The sequence below is a fragment of the Callithrix jacchus genome, chromosome 7 (genome assembly GCF_049354715.1).
Source record: "Callithrix jacchus isolate 240 chromosome 7, calJac240_pri, whole genome shotgun sequence".
Classification (NCBI taxonomy): Eukaryota; Metazoa; Chordata; class Mammalia; order Primates; family Cebidae; genus Callithrix; species Callithrix jacchus.
In genome coordinates, this window is record NC_133508.1 from 65,839,080 (window position 1) to 65,853,050 (window position 13,971).

The window sequence follows — 13,971 nt, forward strand, 5'->3', positions numbered from 1 at the left end:
TTTCTCATGCCTCCCCATGAGACACAGACTCAGGGAAATTTGAACTCTCTTACAGTTGACATGTCAATAACAAAATCAAAGAGTCTTGAGAAAAAGGGGACTTCCAAGGCCACCTGTGGGGCCAAAAGAATTGGTACTGTCTGGTGTAGTGACCAGACATGGTCAGGGGACCTGGCTTCTAGTGTCAGCTCTGCTGCCTGCAGTGTGATCTGGAACAACTCTCAGAGGCTGCTGCTTCTATAAAGTGGTGACATTAAGATATCAATGACACGGGAAAGTTGTAAGAAGCTCTTTCTTCTCTTTCAGAAGGTGCCAGTGTCTCCTTTCCACTTACCTTTCAGCTAGCCCTGCTGTCTTCCCAGGAATGTTCCTGCCTTCCGACGAGAGCAGATGCTGTACCAGGACTGAGCCTTCTCTTCTCCACCATTTCCAGCTGCTCTGGTTTGGTCTAGTGCTCTATTCAGAGCATGGTGCCTGACAATAAGCATGGGGTTGGAGGGTGTTCTGAGTTTCCATGCACAAGGACAGCAATGCCTGGCACACATAGGTTAATGCAAGAGCTTTTTGCTTGCTTGCTTCCTTCCTTCCTCTCTCCCTCCCTCCTCTCCCCTTTCCTCCCTCTCTCCTTTTTTCCCTCCTTCCTTCCTTCCATCTCTCTCTCTCTCTCTCGACACTGAGTCTTACTCTGTTGCCCAGACTAGAGTGCAGTGGTGTGATCTCGGCTCACTGCAACCTTCAATTCCTGAGTTCAAGTGATTCTTGTGCGTCAGTCTCCAGAGTAGCTGGGACTATGGGTCTGAGCCACCACACCTAATTTTTTTTTTTTTTTTTTTTGTATTTTTAGTAGAGATAAGGTTTCACCATGTTGGCCAGGCCGGTCTGGAACTCTTGGAGAGGCCAGATATTGAGGGGCCTCAAGGATCATGGGAAGGATTTGTTTACCTTTTTTATTTACAACAGAGTCTTAGCCTCCCTAGTAGCTGGGATTACTACTATGGCAGGCAGGGGCCTGCCATAATGCTTGGCTAAATTTTATATTTTTAGTAGAGATGGGTTTTACTATTTTGGCCAGGCTGGTCTCAAACTCCTGACTTCAAGTGATCTGCTGGTCTTGGCCTCCCAAAGTGTTGGGATTACAGGAGTAAACCACTGCATCTGGCCTCCATTTACCAATGTTAGGCAGCAGCTATAGATAGTCTTCTGGGTGGATGGTCCCAGAAGAGGAAAGGGAGAGGTGGCAGAGTCATGAAGCTGCAGGGCTTCAAGTGAACTTCAAGTGAGCTCAAGCTTTTGTTTAGGAGGTAATGCCTATTTGTCTTCTTTTTTTTGGAGATGGAGTCTTGTTCTGTCGCCCAGGCTGGAGTGCAGTAGCACGATCTCAGCTCACCGCAACCTCCAATTCTGCCTCAGCCTCCTAAGTAGCTAAGATTATAGGTGCACACCACCATGCCCAGCTAATTTTTGTATTTCTAGTAGAGACAGGGTTTCACTATGTTGGTCAGGCTGGTCTTGAACTCCTGATGTCATGATCCCGCCTTGGCTTCCCAAAGTGCTGGGACTATAGGCGTTAGCCACAGTGCCCAGCCCTATTTGTCTTCTTTTCATCTCCTGGAGCCAAGGATTCCTCTTTAGCCATTTAAAAGAAAGATATTAACTTAGCGGGCCAGAAGAGCTGTCCCAGCTCCACAGAGAGGATTCATTCTGAATTTTTTTTTGAGACAGAGTCTTTCTTTGATGCCCAGCTAGAGTGCAGTAGCTTCATCTTGATCTCAGCTCACTGCAACCTCAACCTCCTGGGCTCAAGTGATCCTCCCACCCCAGCCTCCAAGTAGCTGGGACTACACCTGGGTAATTTTTAAATTTTTTTTTTTTTTGAGTTGGAGTCTTGCTCTGTTGCCCAGGCTGCAGTGCAGTGGTGCGATCTCAGCTCACTGCAACTTCCGACTCCCAGGTTCAAGCAATTCTTGTGCCCCACCCTCCTTAGTAGCTGGGATTACAGGCGCCCACCACCATGCCTGGCTAATTTTTATATTTTTAGTAGAGACAGCGTTTCACTGTTAACCAGGCCGCTCTTGAACTCATGACCTCAGGTGATCCGCCCGCCTCAGCCTCCCAAAGTGCTGGGATTACAGGTGTGAGCCACCATGCCTGGCCAATTTTTGTATAGATGGGGTCTCCCCATGCTGCCCAGGCTGGTCTTGAACTCCTTGGCTCAAGTGATCTGCCCGCCTTGGCCTCCCAAAGTGCTGGTGTGAGCCACTATGCCTGGACTGACTGAAAATTAAAAACAATCTCCTACACTTGTAGAGAAGAAAGGATCCATCTTACCTCAGGTTCTCTTTTGATATTCTGTTTTTTTCTGTTTCCTTTCAAATGCAGGCCTCTTAAATGTGGGCAAACCCTAGTTGGTCTTTGAAATTTAGTGGGAGGGGGCGGGGTGGACTTACCTGTCTGAAATTCAGAATCTCTTTATTTAGTGCTTCCTTCCTCCAAACTGTCCTCCAAGATACTGTTGGAGGGATTTTTTCAAAGCACAGTTCTGATCTTCTGGCTTAGAAATCTTTTGCTCCTTACTGGCAACAGGATAAAGCCCAAATTCCTTAGCTGGGAATCATAAATTGCCACAAGTCCCCTTTTCAGCCTCTGACAGAATGAGCTGATTTCTTTTTTTTTTTTTGAGATGGAGTTTTGCTCGTTACCCAGGCTGGAGTGCAATGGTGTGATCTTGGCTCACCGCAACCTCTGCCTCCTGGGTTCAGGCAATTCTCCTGTGTCAGCCTCCTGAGTAGCTGGGACTACAGGCATGCGCCACCATGCCCAGCTAATTTTTTGTATTTTTAGTAGAAACGGGGTTTCACCATGTTGACCAGGAGTGATCCACCCACCTCGGCCTCCCAAAGTGCTGGGATTACAGCCTTGAGCCACCTGCACCCAGGGAGCTGATTTCGATCTAAGTTAAATTATTGAATGGGCTGGGTACAGTGATTCATGCCTGTATTCCCAGCACTTTGGGAGGCTGAGGCAGGTGAATCACCTGAGGTCAGGAGTTAGAGACCAGCCTAGCCAACATAGTGAAACCCCATCTCTACTAAAAATACAAAATAAAAATTAGCTGGGCATGGTAGCGGGCACCTGTAATCACAGCTACTCAGGAGGCTGAGGCAGGAGAATCGCTTGAACCCAGGAGGTGGAGGTTATAGTGAGCCAAGATCACGACATTGCTCTCCAACCTGAGCAACAAGAGCAAAACTCTGTCCCCACCAGCGCCCCCCGCCCCCAAAATCACTGAATGTGGTTTACCTAGGATTAGGTTCAGTGAAACCCCAAATACTAGGGGCCTGAATCAGACAGAAGCTTATTTCTCATGTAAAGCAAGTCCTGAGGTAGGCGGCTGGGGATTCTGGGTGTCAGGGGGCCAGGCTCCTTTGATCTTGTTGCTGTTCCATCAACACAGTCACAGATAGCTGGGCAGACTCCAGGAATCATGTTTGCATCCCAGCTATCAGGAAGGTAGACGGGAAAGAAAAAGGTACAGGATGCAGGCCAGCTATACTTTTCAAGAGTTTCCTAGGCTGGGCGCGGTGGTTCACACCTGTAATCCCAGCACTTTGGAAGGCTAAGGCCAGCAGATCACTTGAGGTCAGGAGTTTGAGACCAGCCTGGCCAACATGGCGAAACCCTGTCTCTACTAAAAATACAAAAACTAGCTGGGCGTGGTGGCCGGCACCTGTAATCCCAGCTACTAGGGAGGCTGAGGCAGGAGAATCACTTGAACCTAGGAGGTGGAAATTGCAGTGAGCTGAGATCATGTCAGTGCACTCCATTCAGCCTGGGCGAAAGAGCAAGACTCCATCTCCAAAAAAAAAAAAAAAAAAAAAAAGTTTCCTAAGAAACTGACACCTAACACCTCTGCTTACATCACTTGGGGCAGATCTTGTTAGCTGCAAGGGACACAGGGAAACAGTGTTTATTCCAGCCTACCATGTACCCATCTAAGTTGTAGGTTTTAATTCTCAGGAAGAGAATGGGGAAAATGAGACAGTTCTGACAAATGCCCTGTCTCTAAAACTACCTAATGTGGTCTCTTAGTCTGTAATGCTTGCCACCCTTCCCTGAGTAAGTTATAATCATCCTTTAAAGACCAGCCCAAGCATCACCTCCAGACCCCTAAACATACAAGGAAGCATTCACCTCCCTGTTCTCAGGACATTCTGCATGTTCCTCCAGATCCTGAAGTGTGGTGTCACGAACCTTCCTGTGTGCCTGCTCTTATAGTAGGTGCCAGGGTCCTGCTCCTTCACCAGGACTCAGGCTTACCCCTACCTCTAAGCCCCACCCTTACGAATTCCCCTTTAAGAACCTAATATTTTTGAGACAGAATCTCACTCTGTTGCCCAGCTGGAGTGCAGTGGCACCATCTTGGCTCACTGCAACCTTCTCCTCCCAGGTTCAAGCGATTCTCCTGTCTCAGCCTACCCAGTAGGTGGGACTGCAGGCATGTGTCTCCACACCCGGCTAATTTTTTTTTATTTTTAGTAGAGACAAGGGTTTTACCATGTTGGCCAGACTGGTCTCAAATTCCTGACCTCAAGTGATCTGCCCACCTCAGCCTCCCAAAGTGCTGGTATTACAGGTGTGAGCCACCACACCCACCCTAAAGAACCTAATCTTTTTTTTTTGAGATGCAGTCTTGCTCTGTCACCCAGGCTGGAGTGCAGTGGCATGATCTCAGCTCACTGCAACCTCCACCTCCCAGGTTCAAGCGATTCTCTTGCCTCAGCCTCCTGAGTAGCTGGGATTACAGGTGCGCACCACTGCACCCGGCTAATTTTTATATTTTTAGTAGAGATGGGGTTTCACCATGTTGATCAGGCTGGTCTTGAACTCCTGACCTCGTGATCCACCCAGGTTGGCCTCCCAAAGTGCTGGGATTACAATGTGCCCGGCAAGAACCTAATCTTAATTTTCACTCCTGTGGTGTCTGGCAGCCTCCCCTCCCTTTTAGGCTTTTTTCACTTGCCTATAATGACCATCTGTACAATCACTGGTCCCACTAACCTAAAGGACAGGGGAATAGGAAGAAGTTGGGGCTGATCTTGAGCCCACAAGGTGGCAAATTTTACCCAGAGGGCAATGCAGCCCCAGGCTGAACCTGAGTCCTTTTCTCCAGAGGATACACAAGAGGCTCCCAAAGAAAAGAAAAGATGATTGTACTGGGAGTTCGTGTATAAACTGGCATGCAATTAAACCTTCTGAGCCAGTTTTTCCATATTGCTCCACTGCCTGAAATCCCCTGGTGCCTCCCTGGGGTTTCAGGGTAAGTCCTGACATCATGTTCCTTTGTGATCTGAACCTCACCCATGGGGCCCACAACAGTTCTCACATTTCCCCCACTTCTAAGGCAGCAGCTACACTCATCTGTCTGTAGTTCCCCGAGTGTCAGGCTCCCTCAGGCCTCCAAACTGTCACATGTGCTGTTGGCTTTGCTTGGTACTCAGTCTCCTGCTCGATTTTCAAGACTGGCTGTGGAAAACACTTCCTCTAGGAATCCTTCCTTGATGCTCTCAGGTAGAGCTGGGGCCCCTATGTGTCCTTCCAAGGCCCTCTGAACACCTCTATGTCAGTGACCTCATCATTACACTGTAGTGGTTAATACTGCACTAGGCTAAGCAACTTGAGGGCCAGCAGCACTTCTTTCATTGGTATCCTTAGCTTTGGGCACACACTAGGCACTCAATAATACATCCTGGGCCGGGCACGGTGGCTCACATCCATTATCCCAGCACTTTGGGAGGCTGAGGCGGGTGGATCACGAGGTCAGGAGTTCAAGACCAGCCTAGTCAATATGGTGAAACCCTGCCTCTACTAAAAAAATAAAAATTAGTCAGGCGTGGTGGCAGGAGCCTATAGTCCCAGTTACTCCGGAGGCTGAGGCAGAATTGCGTGAACCCAGGAGGTGGAGGTTGCAGTGAGCCAAGATCGCGCCACTGCACTCTAGCCTGGGCGACAGCGACACTCCATCTCAAAAAAGAAAAAGTACATCCTGAATGAGGCTCCTGAGTGCAGGGTCCAGAGGGCTAGGTGATAAGGGAGACACGCTGAAGCCTGTTCTTTGCTTTGGACAAGTGGATCATGAAGCAAATACCAAAAAGTCCCATGTCAGGCTCTCCCCTCTGTCTGAATAAAGCTCACTCATTTGTCAGAGCCCACCTTCAAACTTTACCTCAAGGAAGCACCCGACCCCGGGGCCTAGGGCAAGACCTTGATTCTGCTCTTATAGCACCCCACATATCTTCTTTACAGCATTAGTCACTATGAAAATTACTGTGAGACTGTTTAATGCAGGGTTTATCAATGACCCCATGAACATTGAACACTTGGGGCTAAATTTTTTTTTTTTTTTTTGGAGACAGGGTCTTGCTCTGTTGCATAGGCTGGAGTGCTGTGGCATGATCATGGCTCACTGCAGTCTAGACCTCCCAGGCTCAGGTGATCCTCCTACTTCAGCCTCCAAAATAGCTGGGACTACAGGTGAATACCACCATGCCTGGCTAATGTTTGTAATATTTTGTAGAGATGGTGTTTCACCATGTTGCCTAGGCTGACCTTGAACTCCTGAGCTCATGTGATCCATTTGCCTTGGCTTCCCAAAGTACTGGGATTACAGGTGTTGCCGCCGCGCCGGGCCTTGGGTGATTCTTTGTTGCAGGAGGCTGTTCTGTGTCCTATGGTGTGTTTAACAGCATCACTCACTCTGCCTGCTAGATGTCAGTAGCAACCTCCTCCCCCAGCTGTGACAAGCAGAAATATCCCCAGACATTGTCAAATGGCTCCTGGGGGTAAAACTGCATCTGGCTGATTTTACCCCCACTGGTATACTGTCTATGTCCTCAGTGAGAAGGGCAGTTCCACAAGAGTGGAGACCCCATGTCCTTGTTCCTCAGGGTCTGATGACCTCAGCCTGGCATTCACTCTTCCATGCAGCCCTCCCCATGCCCTGGACTGGGCTGCATGCTACCTGAGAAGCAAATCAAACCATTCATTCTACAGGATGCTCCTCTGTGGGCTTGTGCAGATTGAGGGCAGGGATGGTGGCCTACTGGCCTTTGCACTGCCAGTGCCCGCCCAGGCTTTGCTTTCAGGGTGGTCAGAAAATGATTACTAGTGGCACACATGACAGAAAAGCAGGAAGGGGGCCTGCTGGTGCTGTGAGCTGACCAGTGCAGCGATGGTCCTTCTCAACAGAGATGACTTCTACTTTTTGGAGGGGAGAGTTCAGACTTTATTAGATACCTTAAGGCTGGCCCTGGGAAAAACAGTGGCTGGCTTCACTATCCTCCTAACAGAAAGAGGCAGTGAGGAGGGCAGTAGTCTGGGGATGATGAGACCTCCGATTGAGGGCCTGCACCCAGCCCCTCGGATCCTCCTTCCCTCCCATGTCACTCCAGCTCTTTTGGGATGATCACATGGTGAGAATCTGCTTTGAAGACACAAAGGGCTTCATGGAGGCTTCCAAGGCATGCTGGTAGTCCTGCAGCGGGACCTGGGAGCAGGCAGGGGCTGTGAGCTGGCCTTGGCGGATGAGATCGCACAGTGTGAGGATCAGCTCCTTGAACTGGTCTGCGGGAGGTTGGAGGAAATCAGACAGAGGAACAGCAGCTGGGGCTTGGTGAGATGGGCAGGAGCTGGCACCAAGCTCCAATAAAGCCTTGAGAGTCCTGGCTGTGCCAAGGATAGGGTGGCTTTGGCTGTGTGCAGCCTGGTCCCTGCCTGTCTTTAGGACAATGAGGTCCAGGTGGGGAGAGAGGACCATAGGAGCGGCTCTAGGGGTTGATGGGCAGGCAGGCAGAGACCACCCTTCAGAGTGGTGGCTATGACAGCACAGACCCACAGAACCTGGCCATGGTGGAGCCAGGAGCACTGAATGATGGGAGAAGCACAATGAACTGAGGCAAGGAAGCCAGAGGAGGTGCAGGGAGGGAGTGAGTGTGCATGGCACACCAAAGTGATGTGGAACAGATGAGCTCTGCTCAGGGGAAGGAGCTCTCCCTGAGAGCCCAGGACTCCCTTAACCCAAGGCCACCAACGTCGCCTCCCTGGGCCTGCCTCCTCTGAAGGACCCTATATGGTATAGAAGTTGAGAAGTGAAGGCCTTGGCTGAGAAGCATTTTTCCATTTAAGGAAGTACCTTTAAGAGTGAGTCCTGGCCAGGCGTGGTGGCTCACGCCTGTAATCCCAGCACTTTGGGAGGCTGAGGCGGGTGGATCACCTGAGGTCAGGAGTTCGAGACCAGCCTTACCAGCATGGAGAAACCCCGTCTCTACTAAAAATACAAAAAATTAGCCAGGCGTGATGGCTCATGCCTGTAATTCCAGCTACTTTGGAGGCTGTGGCTTGAACCTGGGAAGCAGAGGTTGCGGTGAGCCGAGATCATGCCATTGTACTCCAGCCTGGGCGATAAGAGTGAAACTCTGTAAAAGGGGGAAAAAAAAAAGGAGCAAGTCCTGGCTGGACGTGGTGGTTCACACCTGTAATCCCAGCACTTTGGGAGGCCAAGGCAGGCGGATCACCTGAAGTTGGGAGTTCCAGATCAACCTGACTGACATGGAGAAACTCCATCTCTATTAAAACTACAAAATTAGATGGGCATGGTGGCATAATGCCTGTAATCTCAGCTCCTTGGGAGGGTGAGGCAGGATAATCGCTTGAACCCAGGAGGCGGAGATTGTGGTGAGCCAAGATCATACCATTGCACTCCAGCCTGGGCAACAAGAGCGACTCCGTCTCAAAAAAAAAAAAAATAAAAAAAGAGAGTGGGTCGGGCGCGGTGGCTCATGCCTATAATCCTAGCACTTTGGGAGGCCGAGGCGGGTGGATCACAATGTCAAGATATTGAGACCATCCTGGTCAACAAGGTGAAACCCTGTCTCTACTAAAAATACAAAAATTAGCTGGGCATGGTGGTATGTGCCTGTAGTCCCAGCTACTCGGGAGGCTGAGGCAGGAGAATTGCTTGAACCCAGGAGGTGGAGGTTGCGGTGAGCCGAGATCGTGCCATTGCACTCCAGCCTGGGTAACAACAGTGAAACTCCGTCTCAAAAAAAAAAAAAAAAAAAAAAAAAAAGAGAGTGAGTGTTGGCTGGGTACAGTGGCTCATGCCTATAATCCCAGCACTCTGGGAGGCTGAGGTGGGTGTATCACTTGAGCCCAGGAGTTTGAGACCAGCCCGGGCAATATGACGAAACCCCATCTCTACTAAAAATACAAAAACTAGCTAGACGTGGTGGTGCTCCCCCAGCTACTTGGGAGGCTGAGGTGGGAGGATCACCTGAGTTGAGAAAGTTGAGGCTGCTTTGAGCTGTGACTACACCACTGTACTCCAGCCAGGGCAACAGGGTGATACCTTGTCTCAAAAAAAACCCAACCCCCCAAAACAGCAAAAAAAGCCCCAGTGAGTCTGAATGCCTTTATCAGGTTTCTAAGTCCTTTGGTGGTAACCTGGTCATAACCCACACACATTTCCTAGCCCCAGCTCAGATCTAGCGCTCCAGCTTGCTTGGATCTACTTTAGTGCCCAGCTGCACATGCAATTTTGATTTTTTCTGCCTTAAACACTGCATTCACATCGCCACCTTCCTCCCCTTCACCTGGGTAACTCCATAGTACTCTAAGTTTGGCGTTCCTACTCCGGGGAGCCAATCCTCCGGGAGACAAAGAACAGGGAGATGATCTGTTCACATCCTGACTGCATCCCTCCCTGCGGGGAGGTGACTTTGTCCATGTTACTTAACCACTCTGAACCTCAATTTCCTCCTCTGTCAAACACGCCTAACAAGAGTTTAAACTTATGACATTTAAACTGAGGCAGAGATTAAGTAACTTGCTAAGGTCCCACCGCTGGGTAGGCAGAACCTCTGTCCAGTAGTGTGGAAGCAGGATTTGAACCCAGGCAGGCTGGCTCCAGTCTATTCTCTTTGCTTGACTGTCTTTCCCCCGTCAGCTCTTCCGGAGCTGTTCTGTGCCTTCAAGACTAACCCAGTTTAGTCCAGTAACTATTTGCTGACTGTTGCTGGGCTAAGGCTATTCTCCTTGATCCTTCTGTGGGACTGGGGACCCAGTCACCCCTCCAGGGTTCACAATAGCTAGTCATTTCTGCCGCCCTTCTTAGGCACTGCCCTCACCTGTGACTCTTTGCACTGGGCCATGCACTTACCTGGACTGTGATCCTTCTTCCACTGGGACAACCAAAAGCCCCGAAGTTTGAGATCCTTAAAAATGAGCAGGCTCTGTGGACACAGAAAGGACAGGCTGGGCTCTGAGGGCAAGAATTCCAGGCACTGCTCAAGCGTACCGACTCCCCTCCAGGGACGAGGCATTGCCTAAGTTTAGACAGCTGTCATGCCAGGGCATGTGGCCTGGCTGTAGGCATGCCTCCCCGACCAGCTTACCACAGAGGCTATGACGGGCTGCTTGGCCATTCCCCCATAGGTTACCATGGTTCCTCCACGCCTAAAGAGTCCAAAGAGAACAAAGAGTGGGTGCAAAGCAGAGACAGAGCCTTCCTGAACCCACCATGGTGCTTCTACTCCAGCCTTGCTCTCAGAATCTCTGGGAAGGGCTGAAAAACACAGACTCTGGGCTGGGTGGGTGGCTCCTGCCTATAATCTCAGCACTTTGGGAGGTTGAGGCAGGCAGATCACTTGAGCCCAGGAGTTCAAGATCAGCTTGAGCAACATAAGGAGACCCTGTTTCTACAAAGAAAATACAACTTAAGGAGACCCTGTTTCTACCAAAAAAATACCTTCTTGGGAGGATAAGGTGGGAGAATCACCTAAGCCCATGAAATTGAGGCCCTGATCGCACTACTGCACCCCAGCCTGGGCAACAGAGTGAGACCCTATCTCAGAAAATAAATAAATAAATGCTGGGCCTGGCAGCTCACGCCTGTAATACCAGTGCTTTGGGAGGGCAAGGCGGGAGGATTGCCTGAGCCCAGGAGTTTGAGACCAGCCTGGGCAAGATAGTGAGACCCTGTGTCTACAAATAATTAAAAAGAATTAGCTGGGCATGGTGGTACATGCCTGTGGTCCCACTCAGGAGGCTGAGGTGGGAGGATCACTTGAGCCTGGGAGGTTAAGGCTGCAATGAGCTGAGACTGCACCACCGCACTCCAGCCTAGGCAACAGAGTAAGATCATCTCAATACAAAACAAAACAACAAAATAGATTCCTAGGTCCAACCCCAGACCCAGTGAATCAGAAGACAAGAATGTATATTAAACACACACATATACACATACCCTCTGGATGACTTGGATGTTTAGCCAGGGTTGGGAATCCACGGATCTAACCCGCCCAGTCAGGCTTTGATTAAGTGCTGCAAAGAAACATGCTCTCCCGAGACGAGCTCGAGGCCTGAGTTCAGCCCTGGCTCTGTTCTCACAGATGTCTGACCCTGGGCGATGCAGTGAAAACGGTCTAGACTTTGTCTCTTCATCTGTCAATGCTTATTCTAAGAATCAACGTGAGGAAACAGCTCTATAGACAAGGAGGGATGTGGACAGAGCAGTGTCCTGTCCCTCAACTGCCAAGTGTCCCCTACTGCAGGAGGCGCCCTCTCAGTACTTGCTTTCTGACACCCACACCCCTACTTCAGCTGACATACAGGAGTGAGGCTAATATCATTTTTTTTTTTTGAGATGGAGTCTTGCTGGCGCCTGGAGTGCAGTGGCGCAATCTCGGCTCACTACGATGTCTGCCTCCTGGGTTCAAGCGATTCTTCTGCCTCAGCCTCCCGAGTAGCTGGGACCACAGGCACGTGCCACCATGCCCGGCTATTTTTTGTATTTTTAGTAGAGACGGGGTTTCACCATGTTGGCCAGGATGGTCTCGATCTCTTGACCTCATGATCTGCCCGCCTTGGCCTCCCAAAGTGCTGGGATTACAGGCGTGAATCACCGCGCCCGGCATAATTTTTAAGTGAATAAGCCTGGAGTTCCCATGCTTGACTTAACCTATGTTCCCCTTCCCACTCTCTGGCTCTTCTAGGAGTCTGTTGTTCAAAGAATAACCTCAGGCACATTTTGGGAGAAACAAGGCAGACTTTGAAAACTACCAAATGGCAGAAGCTGCTGTTCTGGGGCAGGTACTTCTGTCCCTGAGGCTGCTGGGTAGCTTGGTCTTAAGGTGGCCCCTCGACTGCCACCTGCTGTAGAAAGTGGCTCCTGGGAGCCAAGCCCTCTCTCCTCCGTATCCCTGCTGCACTTGTTCTAATTGGACTAGCTGACATTCACCGGGCTTCTACTATGTGCCAGCACAGTTTGAAGCATTTTGCATGCACTGCCTCAGGGATTCCTCATAACAACCTTGCTTTAGAGATGAGAAAACTGAAAACCATCCCTCATTTGCACAGCAATTTGTATATCCCCTCGGTGTCCTTTAGACCAGTGGTCCCTAACCTTGTTGGCACCAGGACCAGTTTTGTGGGAGACAATTTTTCCATGGACCAGAGGCGGGGGGATGGCTTTGGGATAAAACTGCCACCTTAGATCCTCAGGCAGTAGCTTCTTGTAAGGACGGCAGGACCTAGATCGCTGACATGCGCAGTGCACAATAGGGTTCACACACCTATGGGAATCAAATACTGCCACTGATTTGTCAGGAGGCAGAGCTCAGGCGGTCATGCTCGCTCACCCACCGCTCACCTCCTGCTGTGTGACCTGGTTCCTAACAGGCCATGAACTGGTACTAGTCTGTGGCCAGGAGGTTGGGGACAGACTAGTCCTGTATTAGACCACCCTCCAAAGGCAGAGAGTTCACATAACCTCCATTTTACAGATGAAGAGATGGAGGCCTGGATTGTTTTTCACCTATTGCTTAGCTTTTCATAGGTCCTCCTGCTGAGCAGTCTAGGGAGAAAGAAGAAAAAGAAGAAGAAAAAGAAAGTAAAAAAACTTTTCATAGGTCCACAGCTAGTAAGTCACAGAGCTGGGGCCTGAACCCCGCCATTCTGACTCCAGTGCCTACACCTGTTACCACTGCGGAACGCTTCGCCTGCAATGATGTTGGGACTGGGGTCTGCCACAGGGGCTGTGTGGTATAGGGCTGAAGCGGTGTGCTCAAATGCTGGGTCAAGCCTGGCTCTCCTGTTGACTAGACTTGGGGCCAGGTGCTCGACCTCTTTGGGCCTTTGTTTCTTTTTGGAGACAGTCTCGCTCTGTTGCCCAGACTGGAGTGCAATGGCATGATCTTGGCTCACTGTAACCTCTGCCTCCTGGGTTCAAGTGATTCTCCTGCCTCAGCCTCCGGAGTAGCTGAGAGTATAGGCACGTACCACCAAGCCTGGCTAATTTTTGTATTTTTAGTAGAGATGGGGTTTCACCATATTAACCAGGCCGGTCTCAAACTCCTGACCTTGTGATCCACCCGCCTTGGCCTTCCAAAGTGCTGGGTGGGATTACAGGTGTGAGCCACTGAACCCAGCATTTTGTTTTTTTTTTTTTGGAGACAGAGTTTCGCTCTTGCTGCCCAGGCTAGAGTGCAATGATGCAATCTCGGCTCACTGCAACCTCTGCCTTCTGGGTTCAAGCGATTCTCCTGCTTCAGCCTCCCAAGTAGCTGGGATTACAGGTGCCCACCATCAAGCCTGCCTAATTTCTGGATTTTTGGTAGAGAGGAGGTTTCGCCATGTTGGCCAGGCTGTTCTAGAACTCTTGACCTCAGGTGATCTACTCGCCTCAGACTCCCAAAGTGAAAGGATTACAGGTGTAAGCCACTGCGCCCGGCCTGAGCCTCATCTTTTAAGAGTATAAAACAGAGGTTAGAACTGTACCCCTTGTCTAGGTGGCTGCGGGAGGGGTGAGTCAAGCACTGTACACAGTCTGGTGCACGGTGAATGCTCACCACATGACTCACCTGCTCATCTAGCCTGTGAGTTCTCAGAGGGGACATCAGTGTCGCAGCCCTCTCTCTG

General features: G+C 50.2%; 1 protein-coding gene across 3 annotated transcripts in view; it reads right to left on the reverse strand.

Annotated features, from left to right (window-relative positions):
• Positions 1–339: 339 nt before the first annotated feature.
• MECR (mitochondrial trans-2-enoyl-CoA reductase) overlaps positions 340–13,971 on the reverse strand; it is a 48,161-nt gene continuing 34,529 nt past the window's right edge. For 2 of the 3 annotated variants that reach the window (XM_078330980.1, XM_002750527.5), the window contains 3 exons: positions 10,449–10,509; positions 10,214–10,286; positions 7,259–7,620 (listed from right to left, as the gene is read on the reverse strand). In XM_078330980.1, coding sequence (XP_078187106.1) covers positions 7,463–7,620; positions 10,214–10,286; positions 10,449–10,509 — 292 coding nt within the window. In that variant the 3' untranslated portion in view covers positions 7,259–7,462. Of the gene's footprint in view, positions 475–7,258; positions 7,621–10,213; positions 10,287–10,448; positions 10,510–13,971 lie in introns of those variants that run through there. The other variant, XM_078330979.1, reaches the window with a different exon arrangement.